This window comes from Scyliorhinus torazame, chromosome 11 (assembly GCF_047496885.1).
Source record: "Scyliorhinus torazame isolate Kashiwa2021f chromosome 11, sScyTor2.1, whole genome shotgun sequence".
NCBI lineage: Eukaryota > Metazoa > Chordata > Chondrichthyes > Carcharhiniformes > Scyliorhinidae > Scyliorhinus > Scyliorhinus torazame.
In genome coordinates this window covers 40,464,568-40,484,398 of record NC_092717.1, presented here as the reverse complement: position 1 = coordinate 40,484,398, position 19,831 = coordinate 40,464,568, and the positions used below count along the sequence as shown (strand labels likewise).

The 19,831-nt window shown below is 45.9% G+C and overlaps 1 protein-coding gene across 4 annotated transcripts in view; it reads right to left on the bottom strand.

Annotated features, from left to right (window-relative positions):
- Positions 1-19,831, bottom strand: part of LOC140385233 (uncharacterized) — a 59,397-nt gene that overhangs the window by 30,361 nt on the left and 9,205 nt on the right. For all 4 annotated transcript variants that reach the window (XM_072467156.1, XM_072467157.1, XM_072467158.1 and 1 more), the window contains 2 exons: positions 12,236-12,350; positions 3,946-4,090 (listed from right to left, as the gene is read on the bottom strand). In XM_072467156.1, the coding sequence (XP_072323257.1) occupies positions 3,946-4,090; positions 12,236-12,350 (260 nt within the window). The remainder of the gene's footprint in view (positions 1-3,945; positions 4,091-12,235; positions 12,351-19,831) is intronic.

The following is a 19,831-nucleotide window of genomic DNA, read 5'->3' as shown; positions in this document are numbered from 1 at the left end:
TTTGACCCGGGCCTTCACCACCCGCGAAATCACTCCCGTCACTCCCTTCCAATACCCTTCCAGTGCCGGGCATGCCCAAAACATATGTGCGTGGTTTGCCGGGCTCCCACCACACCTCCCACATTTGTCCTCCACTCCAAAGAACCTGCTCAATCTTGCTCCCGTTATGTGTGCTCTATGTAGCACCTTAAATTGAATCAGGCTAAGCCTGGCGCATGAGGAAGAGGAATTTACCCTGCTTAGGGCATCAGCCCACATACCCTCCTCTATCTCCTCCCCTAATTCTTCTTCCCACTTTCTTTTTAGTTCGCCCACCGACTCCTCCCCCTCTTCCCTCATCTCTCTATAAATCTCTGACACCTTGCCCTCTCCGACCCACACCCCTGAAAGCACCCTGTCCTGTATCCCCTGTGTCGGGAGCCGCGGAAATTCCCTCACCTGTTGTCTAGTAAACGCCCTCACCTGCATATATCTCAAGAAATTCCCCCGGGGTAACTTATACTTTTCCTCCAATGCTCCCAAGCTCGCAAAAGTCCCATCTATAAATAAATCTCCCACCCTCCTAATTCCCAACTGGAACCAGCTCTGAAATCCTCCATCCATTCTTCCTGGGGCGAACCTATGGTTGTTCCTGATTGGGGACCCCACCAGGGCTCCCCGCACCCCTCTCTGTCGCCTCCACTGTCCCCAGATATTCAATGTTGCCGCCACCACCGGGTTTGTGGTAAACTTTTGAGGTGAGATCGGTAGCGGCGCCGTCACCAGTGCCTCTAAACTCGTCCCTTTACAGGACTTTCTCTCCAGTCTTTCCCACGCCGCTCCCTCACCCTCCATCATCCATTTACGTATCATTGCCACATTGGCGGCCCAATAGTAATCGCCCAAGTTCGGTAGAGCCAATCCTCCTCTGTCCCTACTACGCTGAAGGAACCCCCTCCTTACTCTCGGAACTTTCCCTGCCCACACGAAGCTCGTGATGCTCCTGTCTATTTTATTAAAAAAGGTCTTAGTGATTAGTATAGGGAGACATTGAAATACAAATAAGAACCTCGGGAGGACCATCATCATAATCGCTTGCACCCTGCCCGCCAGCGATAGAGGCTGCATGTCCCACCTCTTGAAGTCCTCCTCCATTTGTTCTACCAACCGTGTCAGATTAAGTCTGTGCAAGGTTCCCCAACTCCTAGCGATCTGAATCCCCAGGTATCGGAAGTTTCTTTTCCTCTGATATTCTTAAGAACTACTAACAGCCAATCTCCTCACTCTGAAGCTGCAAGCTGATTCCTTGACCTGACCTACACATGCTCCTAACTATTTCCTGCCTAACAGTTATGGATTTCAATGACTGCATGCTAAATTCAGACCTCACGGCCAGTCATACAAATAACTGGACTGATCACAAGGGCTTGTTGATTGCTTGTGACAACCAAACAAATTCTCAAAATAGTTGCAATGGTTTAGCCTGGGGATTGTAATTACTGGATATTAAACTCCTTGGCCAGCCCCCAAAATAGGTATGGTGATCGTGATGTGTGACTAACCCATTACTTCCGGGTCAGGCAGCACAACTTGGTGCTGCTTTGCATAATTGTGTTGTCCAGCCAGGACGAAGTGAACTGCTGAGGATGTGTTAGCAGGGGGTCCAGGTTCACAGGAGGCTTAGCACCACTTAAAGTCAGCCTGTGCCTCTTAAAGAGGGGGGAGGGAAGGAGGGGGGGCAAGTGGTGGAACTGCTCATGGAAGAGAGTCCGAGCAAGAAAAAAAAGAAAATGATGGTGCAACAGAAGATAATGCTCAAAAGGTTCGCTGATGCTGCACTGTAAGCCTGGCAGTGAAGGGGCGATGTAATCTTTCTGCTAGAAGCGGAAATTTTCAAATTTCCCTTCTGGGATTTGGAATAACATGGCATTTACCATCAGCTGTGATTATAATCAGCGGGTGATTATTCCAGCTGCTGGAGATACGTTCAGCTGGGTGTGTTCGAGACAGCATTAACTCCAAAATGGCGCAATCTGCCGATTCTGTATACTCCCTGGGTGTTACACTAAAAGCTTCATCGAGCATTGCATCTGGCGCAACTCACAGCGCAAGTGTGAGCGTGTACGGTACACGCCATTTTGGAGCCAAAACAACACTCGTAGCATAGAGAAAACAGGCACTTAAGTGGCAAATTTTTCAGCCCTTATGTATGTAGACTGAATTAAATATAATTGCAGAAAGGGACTTGACTTTTATCAGGGTCAAATTGTGGAATATTTATATCGAACAAACGACTTTCACATTCATATGAAGGGAGGGACAGATCCTATGTGCTAATGAGTTTATCTAGTGGGAAGCCTAGTTACTCACCTTCCAGTTCGTAGAAGTTGATTAATATGGAAGGAATGGAAAGCAGGGAAGATAAATAAATGGATGAGCAGCTTTTTAAAAAAAACTTATTCATCCTTGGGCAGCATGTGGTATAGGTAGGACTAGCATGTATTACCCATTTCTAATTGTCCATGGCTTGCTGGCCCATTTAGCGGGCAGTTAATAGTCATCCACATTACAGTAGATCTGAAGTGAGGTCACACAAAGGCCAAACCTGATAGGAATGGCAGATCCATTACCCCAGAGAACATTAATTAACAAAATGGGTTTTAATGACAATCCAGCAGCTTTCTGCTCATCATCATTGATACTTGTTCTTTCAGCCAGGCATTTGATTTTCAAAGAAACAATGGGGTAAAGTTTATGTTTGGATTCAATTGCTAATTCCAGCACAAATTACTCCAAAAATATTCGATCAAACCATACTAAATTGTGGAATGTTACCAGCTAGGAATTTACCATGTTTTAAAAGAGGTTAAGTCCCTCCCTGGTCATTGGGATTTCAATTATGCTTCCAGAACAAAGGCTTGACAGCACCAAGAACAGAAAATGTACGTTTATGGTAAATCTCGGTAACGGGTCCGTCATTTCTCCCATTTGCATTCATTCCTTAGAAAGGTAGAGGTTGCAGGCCAGGCTGCAGTGAGTAAAGTTGACAATCTACAATATGCTGAATTCAAATAGCAGTTGTAGTTTCCTTAACTTTATGGCTGCAATTCAATGGACTGAAGCTAAAGTTAGGCACGTTTAGTAGGACGCTTCTGCAGCGCCGAGAAACATCCCACTATCTAACGGGCATTTTGCCGCTTTATTTGGCCTCGGGGAGATTTTCCCCACCGGGGCCGTACTTAAGAGGCTGGTGAGCCATCAGGGTGCCATTTCTTTCGGCCCTGTTTTTCCCAACCCCCCTTCAGCCGCTTCCCCCCCACCTCTTTGACCGCGTCCCTCACCCTCCAAACCTTGGGGAGGCACCCGGGAACCCCCCTCACCCCCTCTAAATGGCAATGCCCTGGGCATGACCCCTGGCAGTGCAAATCTGGCACCTAGGCAACCGGTCATTGTCAGCCTGGCAACGCCAGGTGCCTGGTGCCAGCGGGAGTACCAGGGTGACACCCTGCCCGGTTCACAACCACCCAGGGATCTCCAATTGGCCAGTACCCTGGAAGGGTCTCCCAGGAGCGGTCATTGAGTCCCAGGCATCGGGTGCATCCGAAGTCCGGGTTTTTAAATTAACCGCTAGGCTGATTTAAATATTCCGATCTGGGTCACACTCAGCGAGGGCGAGATCCAGATCTCGCCGGGCGGAGCCAGTCGGGTGACTTGCGATCGGACCAGCACCCAGCGCAGAGGCCGATTTGGGGTTTGCGTGTGATTCGCCATTTGCGCCCAGATCTGCACTGGCCACAACGGGATTGCTGAATCGCACCCAGACCTCAAATTGTTCAACATCCATCTATTACATCACTGTTCCTTTGGAGATGTACTGAACAAAATGAGATGATATTCAAAGACTGCAGAATAGAGCAATATAGCAGAATAGAGACAATATGTACATCATTTGGAGCACAGTATTACCTTCGACAGAATCCACTGCATGCATAGACAAGCCATACAGCTTGCCATATGTAAATGACTCCCCAGATAGAGAAGGTCCATACTGCAGGGGTGAGTTCAGTGCTGTATTTCTTTGATACGTTTCCAATGGATTGATGGAAGATACCTAGTAAATTGACAAATATTGTTATTGTATGGCTGTTTTAGCACAGACTTATAATTGAACAAAACATTGACATTTTAAGTCTAAACAGAAAGAAAACCATAGAACTCTTACAGTGCAGAGGGGGCCCATTTGGCATGTCTCGACCGACTCGCCGAATAAACAATGTATCTAGCGCCAATGTATGTTCCTGTAACCCTCCATATGGGGGGGGGGCAACGTTAGCACAGTTGCTTCACAGCTCCAGGGTCCCAGGTTCGATTCCCAGCTTGGGTCACTGTCTGTGCGGAGTTTGCACTTTCTCCCAGTGTCCGTGTGGATTCCCTCCGGGTGCTCCGGTTTCCTCCCACAGTTCAAAGATGTTCAGGTTAGGTGGATTGGCCATGGTAAATTGCCCATAGTGTCCTAAAAAGGTTACTGGGTTACGGGGATAGGGTGGAGGTGTGGGTTTATGTAGGGTTCTCTTTCCAAGGGCCGGTGCAGACTCGATGGGCCGAATGGCCTCTTTCTGCACTGTAAATTCTATGATTCTTCCTTTTAGGATAACACACTAATTCCCTTACGAATGCCTCGATTGAACCTGCCTCCACCATTCTCACAGACAGTGCATTTCAGACCTCAGCCACTTGCTGCGTGAGAAAGTTTTTCCTCCCGTCACATCTGCTCCTTTAACCAATGACTTTAAACCTGTGCCTGTGGTGATGTGCACCAATGTAAATGCATGTAGGCTAGCTAGACACTAGAGGGAGCACAAGACACATCACACACACAGAACCAATAGATCAGGCAGATAGGACACAACCAATAGACATTCACGATACACAAGGAGGTGACACGATCACCGGGGGGCATTACACCAAACCATATATAAAGGACACCACACACATGATCTGCCTCTTTCCAGTGGAGACAGTCAGTGAGTACAGACACAGGGTTGATTCAATATTACACCCACCACATGGATTGCAGCAACTGGTTAGTCAGTCTGGGTAGCTATAGTAGGATTAGCAGTAGTGGCGAACCCGAGTAATAGAAGTGTAAATAGTTTAATAAACGTGTTGAAGTTATCTCCACGTTTGAACCTTCCTTTGTCAAGTGCACCACAAGGGGGCCGCTTATGGTACACCTACAACATAACAAATCATGGTACCAGGACTGAACTGTTTCAATCCACATAGCCATACCTCAGCATACAGTGACAACCAGCAACGATACCCAGGCAAGATGTTCGAGATCCGGGTTCTTCAGCAGCTCCAGTGCCACGGCGATCTCCGCGGAAACTGGCAGCCGAACTAGAAGACCTGGCTGATGCTGAAAAGACAGAGCTTCTGCTCACCATCGCCGGTGCCGGAGCAGAAGAAATCTTTTAAAAATTCAACTTCTTCAACGGGCAAAACAGGAGCGACTTCCAGGCAGTCCTGGACAAATTTGGCAAATACGGTGAGGAAAACACACTCCAACCAGCAAGAAAAGGTAAGAGAAGCGCCAGTACTCACCACAATGCCAAGATCTCAGAGCAGAGAACAGTTTTGATCGGCAGCCATCTTTTTAAAGGGTTTGCACTTGCACAGTTGCGCGAGATGCGCAGAACGGGAAGGTCCGTTTGCGCATGCGCAAGACATTGCACGTGCGCAATCACGAAAATGGCCATCAGTAAAGGAACCGCGAACAGCGATCTGCACATGCGCAATCGCTTCCTACGCGCTACGTCACATGCGTCATGACTTCAGAGGCCCTGGACCACGCCCATTTAAAGGGGAAATGTCCCAAATCAAAGAAAAAATATTTTAAAGCCGTAAAACAACCTTCCTTCACCCGGAATGACAGCACAATGCCTCAAATTGAACCAGGAAATGAAATTAACCTCGGAAGAACCCTGCAACAAGCAGTTACCTACGCCCAAACCGATGATTCCGACCTTGAATACTTCGATACCGACCTTTACATTTTCTCTGGACCTCGCGAGACCAATGCCAGCTCCGACGCAAACAGTGATGATATGGTCCTAGAAGACGATGACACAGACGAACCTTTCACCTTGGGAGTACCAAATCCGAACCGCAACTAGACGTGTTGCACATTGGCGACCACCGTATTGAATCCGACGCAGACGCGGATTCGTTCTTTGCATTTGAGGATCTTCAGCCCAGCAGATATGACATCCCAACTCGTGAGTGCAGGATGATGCTGCAGCCTGAACAAAGAGACAGAGAGCAGTACAAGCCCACAGAGAGCGGCCTGCTGCCACACAGAGCGTGGTCCACGCACCGCTCAGGGTTCCCGACTCTACGAAAGAAGACACGCAAGACTCCACACCGCAGTCCTTGCATGAACAAGAAGTGACTCCAGTGTCACAAGCCTCCACAGTGAGCTTGTGGACAGACTCCACAATTGCAGAAACGCAAGACTCCAAAGCGCAGTCCTTGCAGGAACAAGACCATGAGGGTCTAGCAACCTCCTCTGACCAACTAGCAGCAGACGATGCAAGTCTGCCATGCTCAAGTAAACAGCAAGGAGACTATGACAGTCTACCACGCTCCAGTGCACAGCAGGACGTCCATGGCGGTCTATCATGTTACAATGCAGAACAAAGCGACGATGACAGTCCAAGCCCAAATGAAGGACAACAGCAAGACAATGACAGTCCACCCACATTGCTTGCGCCACCAGATGAAGACTGACAATTTACCCAACCCAAGTGAACAAGCAGCTACTGAGGATCTACCCACGGTACGTGAGACGAGTGACGACAGCAACCCACTTCCCATGCAAGATGTGCAAAGTGACAGACTTCAGCTAGTGTGTACAGAGACACTTGACGATCACTGGGAGACCACTGGTGACTCCGGTGACACCAGGATACTTCCACCCTCATTCGCTCGAACCTCTCCGCAAGTCAATGCATTCCTGCATGTTCCGACTCCAGACGTGCAGCTTCAAGAAATCTCAGCTGACTCCAGTGAACCTGCTAAGACTCCGGACGGGGAGCATCAACAAACCAACACTGACTCAGTTAAAACAGACCAGACTCCAGATGGGGAGCAACCAAACGCCGACTCTGATTCACGTAAGCCAGACTTTACTCCAGACAGGGACTGCCGCAACCTCAGTGATGGCACGCTCAGGGTAACAGCAGATGCCACAACGACAGGAGATGGATCACTTAACAATTACACTGGGTCAGTAATAACAAGCAGCGGCTACAGTCCAAGAGGATTACACCAATATTCACCACAGCTATATCCACACATTTTTTCCACACCAGCAGTGCAGCCAATGACAGCTCATGCTGGACAAACCCAGTATTCAAGCCTGCAGCAGCCAGCAGTCTATGTAGCATATTCTCAAACAGGCCAGCACTACGGATTGCCCACTAATGGAATCAAGACCGAAGGAGGACTACCGCAAGCGCAATCTGCACTACAGACTGGATGCCTTAATTACAGCCCAGGATTTGCTGCACCACAGCCTGGCCAGACGGCATATTCCTATCAGATGCAAGGTTCTAGGTTCACACCATCACCAGGTATTTATGCGAGCAGCAACTCTGTTTCCAATTCGACAAGTTTCAACGGTTCTCAGCAGGATCACCCTTCCAGCACAGCACGTGGCCAGAACCAGTATGTACAATCTTATCCAACTTCAACATATGGCACATCCATGACCTCGAATTATACTGTTGATGGTACCTCTACAATGTCAACACCTTATCAGCTACAAGATGCCATCCGACAGCACCATCACAAACATTGAAAAAAGAAAGGGACTCCAAATCAGACAGTGAAGAGATTTGCCCACTTCTTGGTTCCTGTGGCACAGGGACGTTGATGGCGTTCATAGCCAAGAGAGACATTTGACCATGATGATTGATGGTTTTGACTCACACAAATGATTTGGACTTATTGTTTAATCACTGTTCCCATGACTTGTATATACCTTACCTTATCAACCTGTTCTTTGATCAATTTTCTTAATATGTACAGAAAATATAAACATATAAAAAAGGGGGATGTAGTGATGTGCATCAATGTATGCATGTAGGCCAGCTAGACACTAGAGGGAGCACAAGAGACATCACACACATTCAACCAATAGATCAGTTAGATAGGACATGACCAATGGACATTCACGATACACACAGAGGTGATACGACCACAAGAGGGCATTACACCAACCCATATATAAAGGACACCACACACATGATCTGCCTCTTTCGAGTGGAAACAGTCAGTGAGTACAGACACAGGGTTGATTCAATATTACACCCACCACGTGGATTGCAGCAACTGGTTAGTCAGTCTGGGTAGCTATAGTAGGATTAGCAGTAGTGTTGAACCCGAGTAATAGAAGTATAAATAGTTTAATAAACATGTTGAAGATTTCTCCACGTCTGAACCTTCATTTGTCAAGTGCACCACAAGGAAGCCGCTTATGTTACACCTACAACGTAAAAAATCAGTGCTCACTCGTTCTTGATCCTTTCACAAGTGGGAACAGTTACCCTCTATTCATTATTCTGAATACATCTATCAAACCTCCCCTCAGCTTTCTGTTCTCTGCAATGGTTACTCATACATGAGCCGTGTGGTGCAGGTTAGCGCTCAGAGTCTTTTGACAGATAAAAGCAGCATAACCTAACTTTGGTTCAGGGAATTCAGAACATTCATTCATACTTGGGTCTTTGCACAGACAAAATGCCATTGGCTGGCTTCAGCAAACCTTCTCATCGAATTGGAAGAATCTGAGATAGAGACCTGACTGGAGAGCGAGAGACACCTAGAAATGCGATCGGGCAGAACTTTAGGCTTCCCAGGGAAACGGATTGGCAGCTGGGCAGGGGATGTAACATTCGACATAATGCCGTGGGTGCCATTCCCCAACACCTACACATCCATCCTCAACCTCATTGCAATATTACACACGCCAGGGTGACCCACCACTCGTTGGACCAATCGAAGCCCTCTAGTGGCCCTCTCCCTACCCTGGCACAATTTTCCCCATGGTGGGTGAGTCAGGGGAGTAGGGTTTTAAGCCTGCCAGGTCCCAGGCCTGGTGGTTCAGGATTTTGTAGATAATTATGTTTTTTTTAAAGTGTTGAGATGTTAAAGGAGTGGAAAACTAGAACGGAGCAAGGATGGTGGAGATAAGTGAACTGAACTTGATGCGCTAGAATCACAACCGGACAAATCAACCTTGCAAAGTTTTCCACACTTCCATCAGTGCCAACGCTGGGAGAACTGTCCCACGGAATAGTCAAGCAACAACCTAATGCAGCCATACTCGTAGACGTGCACCTTTCAACTGAAATCTCAGATTCCTCCATCCCTGGGACTGTTCTATTCCCCTGGCAGAACAAGCCGACTAGAGGTGGCTGCACAGTCGTACACACACAGGAGAGGGTGTCCCAGAGAGTACTCAACATTTGATTTCAGACCATGGTAAGTCCCATGGTATTATGTCAGACATGTCCTTCTGTAGGTTGTGAGGGAATTAACACAGTGGAAAAACCGACATGACTTCATCTTCACCAACCTAGGTGTAGCAGATGCCTCTGTCCATGAAAGAATAGGCAGAAATGACCACTGCACACAAAAGAATACCTGCCATCATGTAATGTGGAGCTACCACCATGTTAAATGGGATTCAGGACCTGGCATCTAAAAGCAGGGCATCCAGGTGGACCATCAGAAGCAGCAGAATTGTATTTCACCACAACCTGTAACCTCATCTTTCAATTATCTCCCACTCTGCTATAACCATCAAGACAGAGTCCAAACCTGGTTCATTGAGGAATGCAGGAGAGCATGATAAAGCTACAACACAGGACTACATGCATGGCAAACAGAAAAAACAGCATGCGATATACAGAACTAAGCAATCTCACAGCCAACGGATCAGTCCAAAGCTTTGCAGTTCTGCCACATCTGGTCCTAAATAGTGGTGAACAGTTACATAACTAATGGGAAGTGAAAGCTCCATTAAAAATTGTATCCTTAATGACAGGGATGTCAAGACTGAAGTGTTTGCAGCCATCTTCAGACAGAACCAGACCTCCTCATGGGTCCTCACTACCACAGAAACCAGAGCCAGTTTGTTTCAATATATGGGATATTAAGAAACATGGAGCCAACAAAGGCTATGGGTGCCGACAACATTCCAGCTGTAGCACTGAAGATTTGTGCCCCAGACCTAGTGGTACTCATAGCCTAACTGTCCGAGTATAGCTGCAACACTGGAATCAACCAGAGGATGTGGAAAATTGTTCTGGTATGGCCTCTGCTCAAAAAGCAGGGCAAATCCAATTGGCTAGTTACCACCTCATCAGTCTAATTTAACTCATCAGCGATGTGATGGAAGATGTCAGTGCACTTACTCAGCAATAAGCTGCTCGCGAATGCTCAGTTTGAGGTCTGCCAGGAGAACCTGGCTCCAGACCACATTACAGCCTTGGTCTAAACATTGGCCAAAGAGCTGGCATCAAGAGGTGAGGGGCGAGTCACTGCCCTCGACAGCAAGGCTGCATTTGAATGGCTGCCGCATCAAGGAGCCCCAGCAAAACTGAAGTCAGTAAGAATTGGGGGAAACTCTCACCTGGTTGGAGTCATACCTAGAACAAAGATGCCCCAGCGCATTGGCGGCAAGAAGCCCTTGGGGCCTCGTTAAGTGGACCAATTAACATTGAATTGTGCTGCCGGCCTCGCCAGGCCGAGCACCGGGAAACTCGCGGCAGTTCCCGCTCGCTACTACACTTAGATATCTTTCCAGAGAATCGTGCCCTAAGTCACGGAAAATGACTTCAAAAATGCACAAATCTATTATATATTGGAGTAAATTCTAAGTTTAAAAGAAAATAATCCAAAACCTTTAGAAGTATGTCGATTAATGCCATTTTCTTTCTTTTTAAAAATAAATTTACAGTACCCAATTATTGTTTTTCTAATTAAGGGACTATTTAGCGTGGTAAATCCACCTACCTTGCACATCTTTTTGGGTTGTGTGGGTGAGACCCATGCAGACACGGGGAGACTGTGCAAACTCCACATGGACAGTGACCCAGAGATCGAATAATGCCTTTGCACCCAACCATTCCAGCTTAATTCTTGTACCCTCTTGTCATGATATGTTTATTGACTGGGATGTAAAACGTTGAACAAGTTAATGATAATGATTGATACCACTAGAGGGAACCACAGAACAGTCATATATATATCATGTGACTTGGGGATTCTGGGATTATTAGATCAAGAAGATTAGATGGTGGGAGGATTAGATAGTGAAGAGTGAGAAAGAGCAGTTGTATACTTGAGAGTTCTGTAAGTTAGAGACAGCATAGTTTTATACGTGGGCAGCACGGTAGCACAGTGGTTAGCATAGTCACTTCACAGCGCCAGGATCCCAGGTTCGATTCCCGGCTTGGGCCACTGTCTGTGCGGAGTCTGCAGGTTCTCCTCGTGTCTGCGTGGGTTTCCTCCGTGAGCTCCGGTTTCCTCCCACAGTCCAAAGACATGCAGGTTGGATTGACCGTGCTAAATTGCCTTTAGTGTCCAAAGGGGTTGGGTGGGGTTGCTGGGTTACGGGTATGGGGTGGAGTTGTGGGCTTAAATGGGGTGCTCTTTCCAAGGACCAGTGCAGGCTCGATGGGCCGAATGGCCTCCTTCTGCACTGTAAATTCGATGTTCTACTCTAGGAATGTGAACGAATCTTAGGTTAGTAGTGTAAATAAATTCATAGTTTTGTTAACAAAGCTTTGTGTTCTTTATTCAACACTGTGCATCCGAGCCATCCAGGTAGAGTAGAGAACACAACACCCTCTTCAAAGATCTGCAATTGAGGACAATGACAATTAATGTAACCTGGGGGACATGGCCAGTTTTGTGAGCAAGGCCCGCTTCTAGGAAGTTTTTTTTGAAAACCAGAGGGAAAGGTCACAGAAACTGGAGTTGGGCTGAACTAACTTGCACTTAAATTTCTACCATCTCTTGCATGGGTTGTATCAGAGAAAACCAGCAAAATTGATTGGCAGCTCCAGACCATTAAGCTTTAGTTCTACTAATGAAATGGTTTCAGTGACCTCGGATGCATCTGGAATCTTGTGCTCAGGTGTTCTCTGGCTTCAAATGAGTTGAACCAGCGTGGGGTATTCCTTACCTGGTTCTGATCCTCTCGCGGCAAGAACATTCATAACCACAGTGATGATGTAGACAACTAAGCCAAGGACCACAAGATAATTCTGACACAGGCTCCTCTTCGCCATTGCGGAGTCCTAATTAAACATTTTCAGTAAATGAGAAGCAAAGACAGAAATTCACAAGAAAAAACATTTCTGGTTAATCTATTAACATGTTCTTCCGACTTTTTCTGTGATCTTATCATAGAATTTACAGTGCAGAAGGAGGCCATTCGGCCCATCGAGTCTGCACCGGCTCTTGGAAAGAGCACCCCACCCAAACTCAACACCTCCACCCTATCCCCATAACCCAACCCAACACTAAGGGCAACTTTGGACACTAAGGGCAATTTATCATGGTCAATCCACCTAACCTGCACATCTTTGGACTGTGGGAGGAAACCGGAGCACCCGGAGGAAACCCACGCACACACGGGGAGGATGTGCAGACTCCGCACAGACAGTGACCCAAGCTGGAATCGAACCTGGGACCCTGGAGCTGTGAAGCAATGGTGCTATCCACAAGGCTACCGTGCTGCCCGATAAAGCACCAATACAAATTTATTTTAAGGCATCGATTAAAATATGCTCAGGCGCCAACCCAATTTATTAAATAGTGATTGCTCATTCTCAATTTTTGCAATTCTCATATTTTTCACACTTTTGTCACACTATTACGAGGGGTGGTACTGCGCAGAGCCTCGTCTTCTAGTGGTATTGTCACTAGACGAGTGAACCAGAGACCCAGAGTAATGCTCTGGGGACCCAGGTTCAAATCCTACCACAGCAGAAATTTAAATTCAATAAAAATATGGGATTAAAAGTCTAATGATGACCAGGAAAACATTGTTGATGTGGTAAAAACCCATTTGGTTCACTAAAGTTCTTTAGGGAAGGAAATCTGCCGTCCTTACCTGATTTGACCTACATGTGACTCCAGATCCACAGCAATGTGATTGACTCTTAACTGCCCCTCAAGGGTAATTAGGGATGGGCAATAAATGCTGCCACAGCTGGCGACGCCCACCTCCCATGAACAAATAAAAAAATATCCCTGACCTCTATGACTCTGCCACTCACTTCATAAACTTACTGTATTCCATTCACTTAAGCAGAAAGGATGCAAAAAAAGGGGAAGGTGAGAAAGATATTTTAAAACGTAGTTAGTGACTAACAATGGCTTACTGGTTTAGTATAGAATGTATTGTGGTACTGAGCTATTAAGACCTGGATGGTGCTGTTGATCTTAGCTGCGTCAATCGCAAGGTACTCAAATTGATCTGTGCCTTAGACTAGAGAAAGGGAGAATATTATTATTTTTTAAAAATCAGTTTAATCCCACTCTTGATAACTATGCAGTGGAAAGTAAATATGTCAGGTAAGAATGGAATCATTTTTGATTGTGACACTCACTTGTTAAATAGACTGCCAGCACGTGATGTTTGGACTAACAGATGAGGCAATAATCTCATCGTATCATGTGAAATTAACTTTTTTTTTTTTAAAGTGTACCTTCACACACACGTTTCTTTCCTTTGGGGAATAGTGGGGGAGTGATGGAAGGATTCCCAAGCTGATCAACATTATTAATGCTTCTTCCTGTTGGAGGACCTGATGGACATCCTACCATCTTTGCCACCGTTGCTTTCAGTGAATGAAGAGATGTGAAGAAAATTTGATTAATTGAAATGAATAGGGGATTTACACCCATATATCTTGTGTGGTAATGAAAGGTGATTTCTGGATTTTGGGTCAGAGTCCCTAGCAGCAATGTTGGAAGATCTATTTCCAAACCATGATCTTTAGGCATCAGGATTCCTTGCTGAGAATGCTGGGATAGATTTTGTTCAAACAATACCAGCGCATGAACGATGCACATCGTTATTAATGTGTAAATTGAACAGCAACTTGATTAAAGAGATGTTGCACGAATTGTGGATAACCACAGTTTGCCGGTTGAATTGTGTTATTAACTTTGCAAAAATGGCATTTCAGGCTTCATCTCAGTTATTCTCACCAAATTCCTAAATTAGTGAATTAATTGTCCATTACACTCACAACCCAAAGTTGGCTTGTTCGGCAAATAAGCTTTTAATGACCTGATAATAACTAATGATTATTAATTAACTTTGCTTGTCTAAGAAATGAACAATTATAAGTATACTACTTCAGGGGATTTTTAAATTACAGATTAAAACTTGGCATTTTTTGAGTTTTTTCTTTCTGTTTTATCCCGCTCTCTTTCCATGACACCAATCTTTCCTTCAGTACCGGATTTAACATTGAATTAACCTATTTTGGGCAGCATGGTGGTGCAGAGGTTAGCACTGCTGTCTCACGGAGCCGAGGACCCGGGTTTGATCCCGGCCTTGGATCACTCTCTGCCTGGAGTTTGCACACTCTCCTTGTGTCTGCTTGGGTCTCACCCCCACAACCCAAAGATGTGCAGGGTAAGTGGATTGGTCACGCTAAATTGGAAAAAAATATTTAAAAAGAATTAACCCACTCTAATTCTCCCTTTCCCCTTCTTTTATCCGACTTGTCCTTCCTGTATTTAGGTCCCAATCCTTAACTCTCACTGTGTAGGAAAAAACACTGTCTGTCTCATTGTTAATCTAGGTTCCAGATGCCCTGTCGCTCAGGCTGAGGAGCAACATTCTGATCAAAAGACTTGCATGGGCAAGTCTAATGGGGTGTGCTGAGACATGGTCTGCTCAGCAAAATCTGTAGTAATATTATTGAAATAAATATTTATTCCAGTGCTACCATTCTCACACATTTAATTATCTCAGCATAATTCATAATTCTGAGCAAAAAAAATAGTCTATCTATTATTCAAATTGTAAAACAAGGTCCCCAGTATTTGCAGTCAGTGCTCACAGATGCCTGCAGGCTTGGTGAGATTTTGTGCGGTTTAGAAATCATTGTCAGTGTGACACCTTTGAGAGGAAGTGGATGTGTGAGCTCTTCAATCAATCAGAGTCAAGACTCCTCACGGAGATAACAATATTCTAGACGGGGAAGTATTGATTATAATAGGTAATTCCATCTAAAATCATGTATAGAAAGTGAAAGGGAGTGAGAGAAAAATAGGACTGAGGTAAGTTAAGGGATTGAAAATTACAGACATTTCCAACTATAATTAGAGTCTGGAAGAATGAAAATTCATACCTATGAAAATTAATTTTCTGGGCTAGAGAGGTTGTCAGAAATTAAGAATTTAAGCTATTAAAAATGTGCATACACTTGAATGCACCAACTATAACATTTTCTGGCATATTTAGTGGGCAAGTATGGTAACTTCACACCTGCCATGTGTCTTAATGCTAAATCTATCAGTGAAGTACTGCTGTAGGGAAGCTTGTAGAGGAAAAGGGAAAATTGGAGAGCAACTAATAGGTGGATCATTTCAGATTGATACTTCCAGGGAAATTATAAATCTTTTCGGAATGTACATATTTTAAATTTATGCTCAGGACGTCACTAATATCGAGTAACCAGAGCAAATCCTCACCTCGCAAACATCTTCATTTCATTAATTCCATTGAATTCATTGAACTCCATTCAATACTACTTAAACGGTGTTTAAGGGTCCACTATCAATAAGAACTGTAAAGCCATTGCATCAACTGACTGTGTTAACACTTTGGCCAGTCCACAAGGGTTTTCTGTTTAGTCCATCTTTTGGCAGGTTTGGCAGTGCAGTTAATTGTTTGGAGGTACTGCTTGTGGTCAGATGAAAAGAGTACAGATAATGAAAGCCTTTTGGACTGTCTTAGCCAGCCAGCCAAAAGAAGAAAGCCAAAAGTCTATAAATAAAAGTTGGCATGTCAGATGAAAACTTACATGGCATTCCTCCATTTACTACTATTTTATGAAGATATTAATCTGCTTCAATAAAATACAGATGTTGTTCAATTAAGGAACACCATCTGAACAGATAAAGCATTAATTTGTTGATATTGGCAACAGTAAATGTTTCCATATAATGCCCCGGCATAGCATCTAACTGACCCTTGAACCATTCCAAAGCTTACATGCGACTTGGGAGTGTATCCCAAGTGACTAGTCTTTGTGTGATGACATGCTCCCTGATCCCAATAGCTGATTTATCTTTCAGTGGTTTGAGTCTATTCCCACTTCTCCGAGACATATTCAGTACCAATAACATTAACAATCTAGTATGCTGATATTTGATTAGTGTTGAAGGATCTTCTTTGACATTTCTCATGGTAATCTAGATAATATGCTGTTTTAGAGCAATGGACAAGCATAGCACTTTAAGGTCATAATGTGTAATCATTCATTCAATACACTCAGGTTAAGGGTACTTAATTGTTATTTTTAATATTTTTATTCAAACAAGATTGTCATTAAACCAAGCACAACAACAATACAGCAAGCCCCAACTCCATATCATACCCGAAGAGAACCATCCCAGTGGCCCTCAATACCCCTCTCCCCATAAAGAAAACAAAGCTTAAAAGACAGACCAACCGCCTCCCCCCCCCCCCCCCCCACCCCCCGGGAGATGAAGGGCTGCCATCTCGACTCAAACCCTTCCACCAACCCCCTCATGGTATACTTGAATTTCTGCAGGTGCAAGAATTCCAACAGGTCCCCTAACCAAGCCAGGGCCTTAGGCGGCACCGGGGACATTCCACCTAAGCAGAAAGCACCTCTGGGCTAGAACATCTGTTCCCGTCCCCATCTGAGGCATCGGCGAGTCCGATACTCCAAAACTGGCCACCAACTGGCACGGCTCCAAATGAACGCCCCAAATCCCCGACACTGTATCAAGAAGGGAGACCCAGAACTAACAAGCTTGGGACAAGACCAAATCATATGCGTGTGATTCGCCTAAAACACGATTCATGCCTACCCTCCACTCTCGAGAAGAACCCACTAATTTGTACCCTGGTCAGGTGCGCCCAGTGCACCACCTGAAACTGGATCAGGCTTAAACTCGCGCAGGAGGAGGTGAAGTTCACCCTGTGAAGAGCCTCACTCCACACTACCCTCCCTCAAAGAGCAAATCCAGCTTACCCTCGTACTTCCTCTTCACTTCCTCCAATGATGCCTGCTCCATCACCAATATCTGCCCATAGACATCTTAAATCTTCCCCTCCCCTAACTCGGCCAAGGGCAGGACCCTGTCCACAAGCAAAGGTGACGGTACCAGAGGAAGTGAAGAAAGCTCCTTGCATAAAAAACTTGCGTAACTGAAAACATTTCCTCTTGGGAGCTGGAACTTCTCTAAAAACATCTAGACCGGCGAACCTCCAGAAACCGTCTCCAAACATTTCCAACCCCTCCGTCTCCCATGCCCTAAACAATGATTCTTCAGCAGACGGCACAAAGCTATGGTTCCTGCAAATCAGAGCCAACAGTGACATGGGGCCAAGTTTAAAATGTTGCCTAAACGGATTCCAAATCCTCAAAGTGGCTATCACCAGCGGGCTCAAAGAGTATCTAGCAGGGGAAAACGGGAGTGGTGCTGTGACCAGGGCCCTAAGACTCGACCCTATGCACGAAACCTCCTCCATCAGCCCCATACAGAGTCTGGATCCTCGAACCATCCCCGCACCTTATCAATATTTGCCACTCAGTAACAGCACAACAGATTAGGTAATGCCAACCGCGCCCCCCCGACTGCATATCCCTTTGCAAAGCTAACCCGAGGCGTCTTACCAGCCCAAACAAATATAGATATCAATTTGATAACCCTACAAAAGAAAGCCTTGTGAAGAAAAACTGCGAGACACTGGAACAAAAACAAAAACTTTGGAAGATTATTCATCATCTGTACCCTTCCCGCTATAGTCAGAAGGAGGACATCCCACCTTTCAAATTGACCTTCAGCCATGCACCAGACTAGAAAAGTTACATGTGCAGAGCGTGGCCCAAATCATGGGCTATCCGGATACCCAAATCCCAGAGGGGGGTTCACCAGAAAAAAAAATCACTCTCCCCAGATTTGGCTTGTAATCCAAAAAGGAGCCAAACTTCCTGAGCAGCTCCATTATCTCCCCACAAATTAGAGAGGGTCAGTAATATATAGCAACAGACTGTCCGCATAAAAGGACACCCTGTGCTACCTCCACCCGTTCTATCTCCCTCAATCTGGTCGATGACATTAACACAATGGTCAGCGGTTCGATTGCGAAAGGCAAACTAAAGCAGAGACAATGGGCACCCCTGTCTTGTACATCTGCTCAGTTGAATATAGCCCGGGTTCAGTGCATCAGTCCATACACTTGCAGTGGGGGCTTTGTCGAGCAGCCTTCTAATCCATTAAATAAATTTTGGCCTGAAGCCAAACCACTCCAGGATCTCAAGAGGTATCCCCCTCAAACCTTATCGAATGTGTTCTCCACGTCCATCAAAATAAATCACCTCTGGCTCGGTCCCCAAGGAGGGCAACAACACAATATTTAACCATCTCCTAATATTGGCCGAAAACTGCCAGCACTTAACAAATCCAGTCTGCTCCTCCAAAATCACCCCCGTTAGACAAGGCTCCAAACATTGCTAACACCTTAGCATCAGTGTTTAACAACAAAATAGGCTGATATGACCCAAATCCCATGGGATCCTTTTCCTTCTTCAGGATCAAGGAAATTGACATCTGTGTCAGATTGGCGGGCAACACCCTCCGGGACAACATATCCTGCAGAAGTGGAACCAACTGACCAGCAGACTGTTTGTAAAATTCAATGGGGAACCCATGTGGACCCAGTGCATTGTCCATCTGCATTAATCAAATACAGCTCATGATCTCCTATTGGCGTCTCCAAATTCTGCCTTCGCTCCTGCTCAATTATGGTCAACCCATCCAAAGATTGCGTCTTTGATGAACCCTCCACCGGGGGCTCTGAGTCATACAGCCCACGGTAGAAGGCGCCAAATGCTTCATTAACCTTCGCTGGGGCAGAAACTACCTTGCCACCCGAGTCCCTGGCCTGCACTATCACCCGGGAGGCTGCCTGCTGCCTCAGCTGGTAAGCCAATCGACGCCTGGTGTGGCCTGCCCCGCATACTCATTAAAAGTTCTTCTTGAGTGACGTAGCTGGGTCACCACCTTACCCATTGAAAACTGAAAATCCAGTTGCAACTTCTTTTTGTCCGTCAATAACTCCAGCACTGGAGCAATCGGGTACTGGCGGTCCACCTCGAGAATGGAGTCCACCAGCCTCTGTCTCTCCACATTCCCAGATTTGTCCCCATGCACCTTAAAAAAAGAGATTATCTCTGCCCTAAGCACCGTATTCAGGACTTCCCGGAGGGTGGTAGGAGAGACCGCCTCATTCCTGTTGAACTCAATGTACTCCCCAATGGGAGAGGATACCTGCTCACAAAATCTCTTATCCATGAACAATACCATGCCCAGTCTCCACAGGGGCCACTGAGAGCGGCCCGGCTCCAACATCAGGTCCACAGAATGCGGGTCATGATCCGATATAGTGACCGCCAAGTGCCTCCCCACCACCCACCCCCACCTATTGGGGCAGCACAGTAGCACAAGTGGCTAGCACTGTGGCTTCACAGTGCCAGTGTCCCAGGTTCGATTCCCCGCT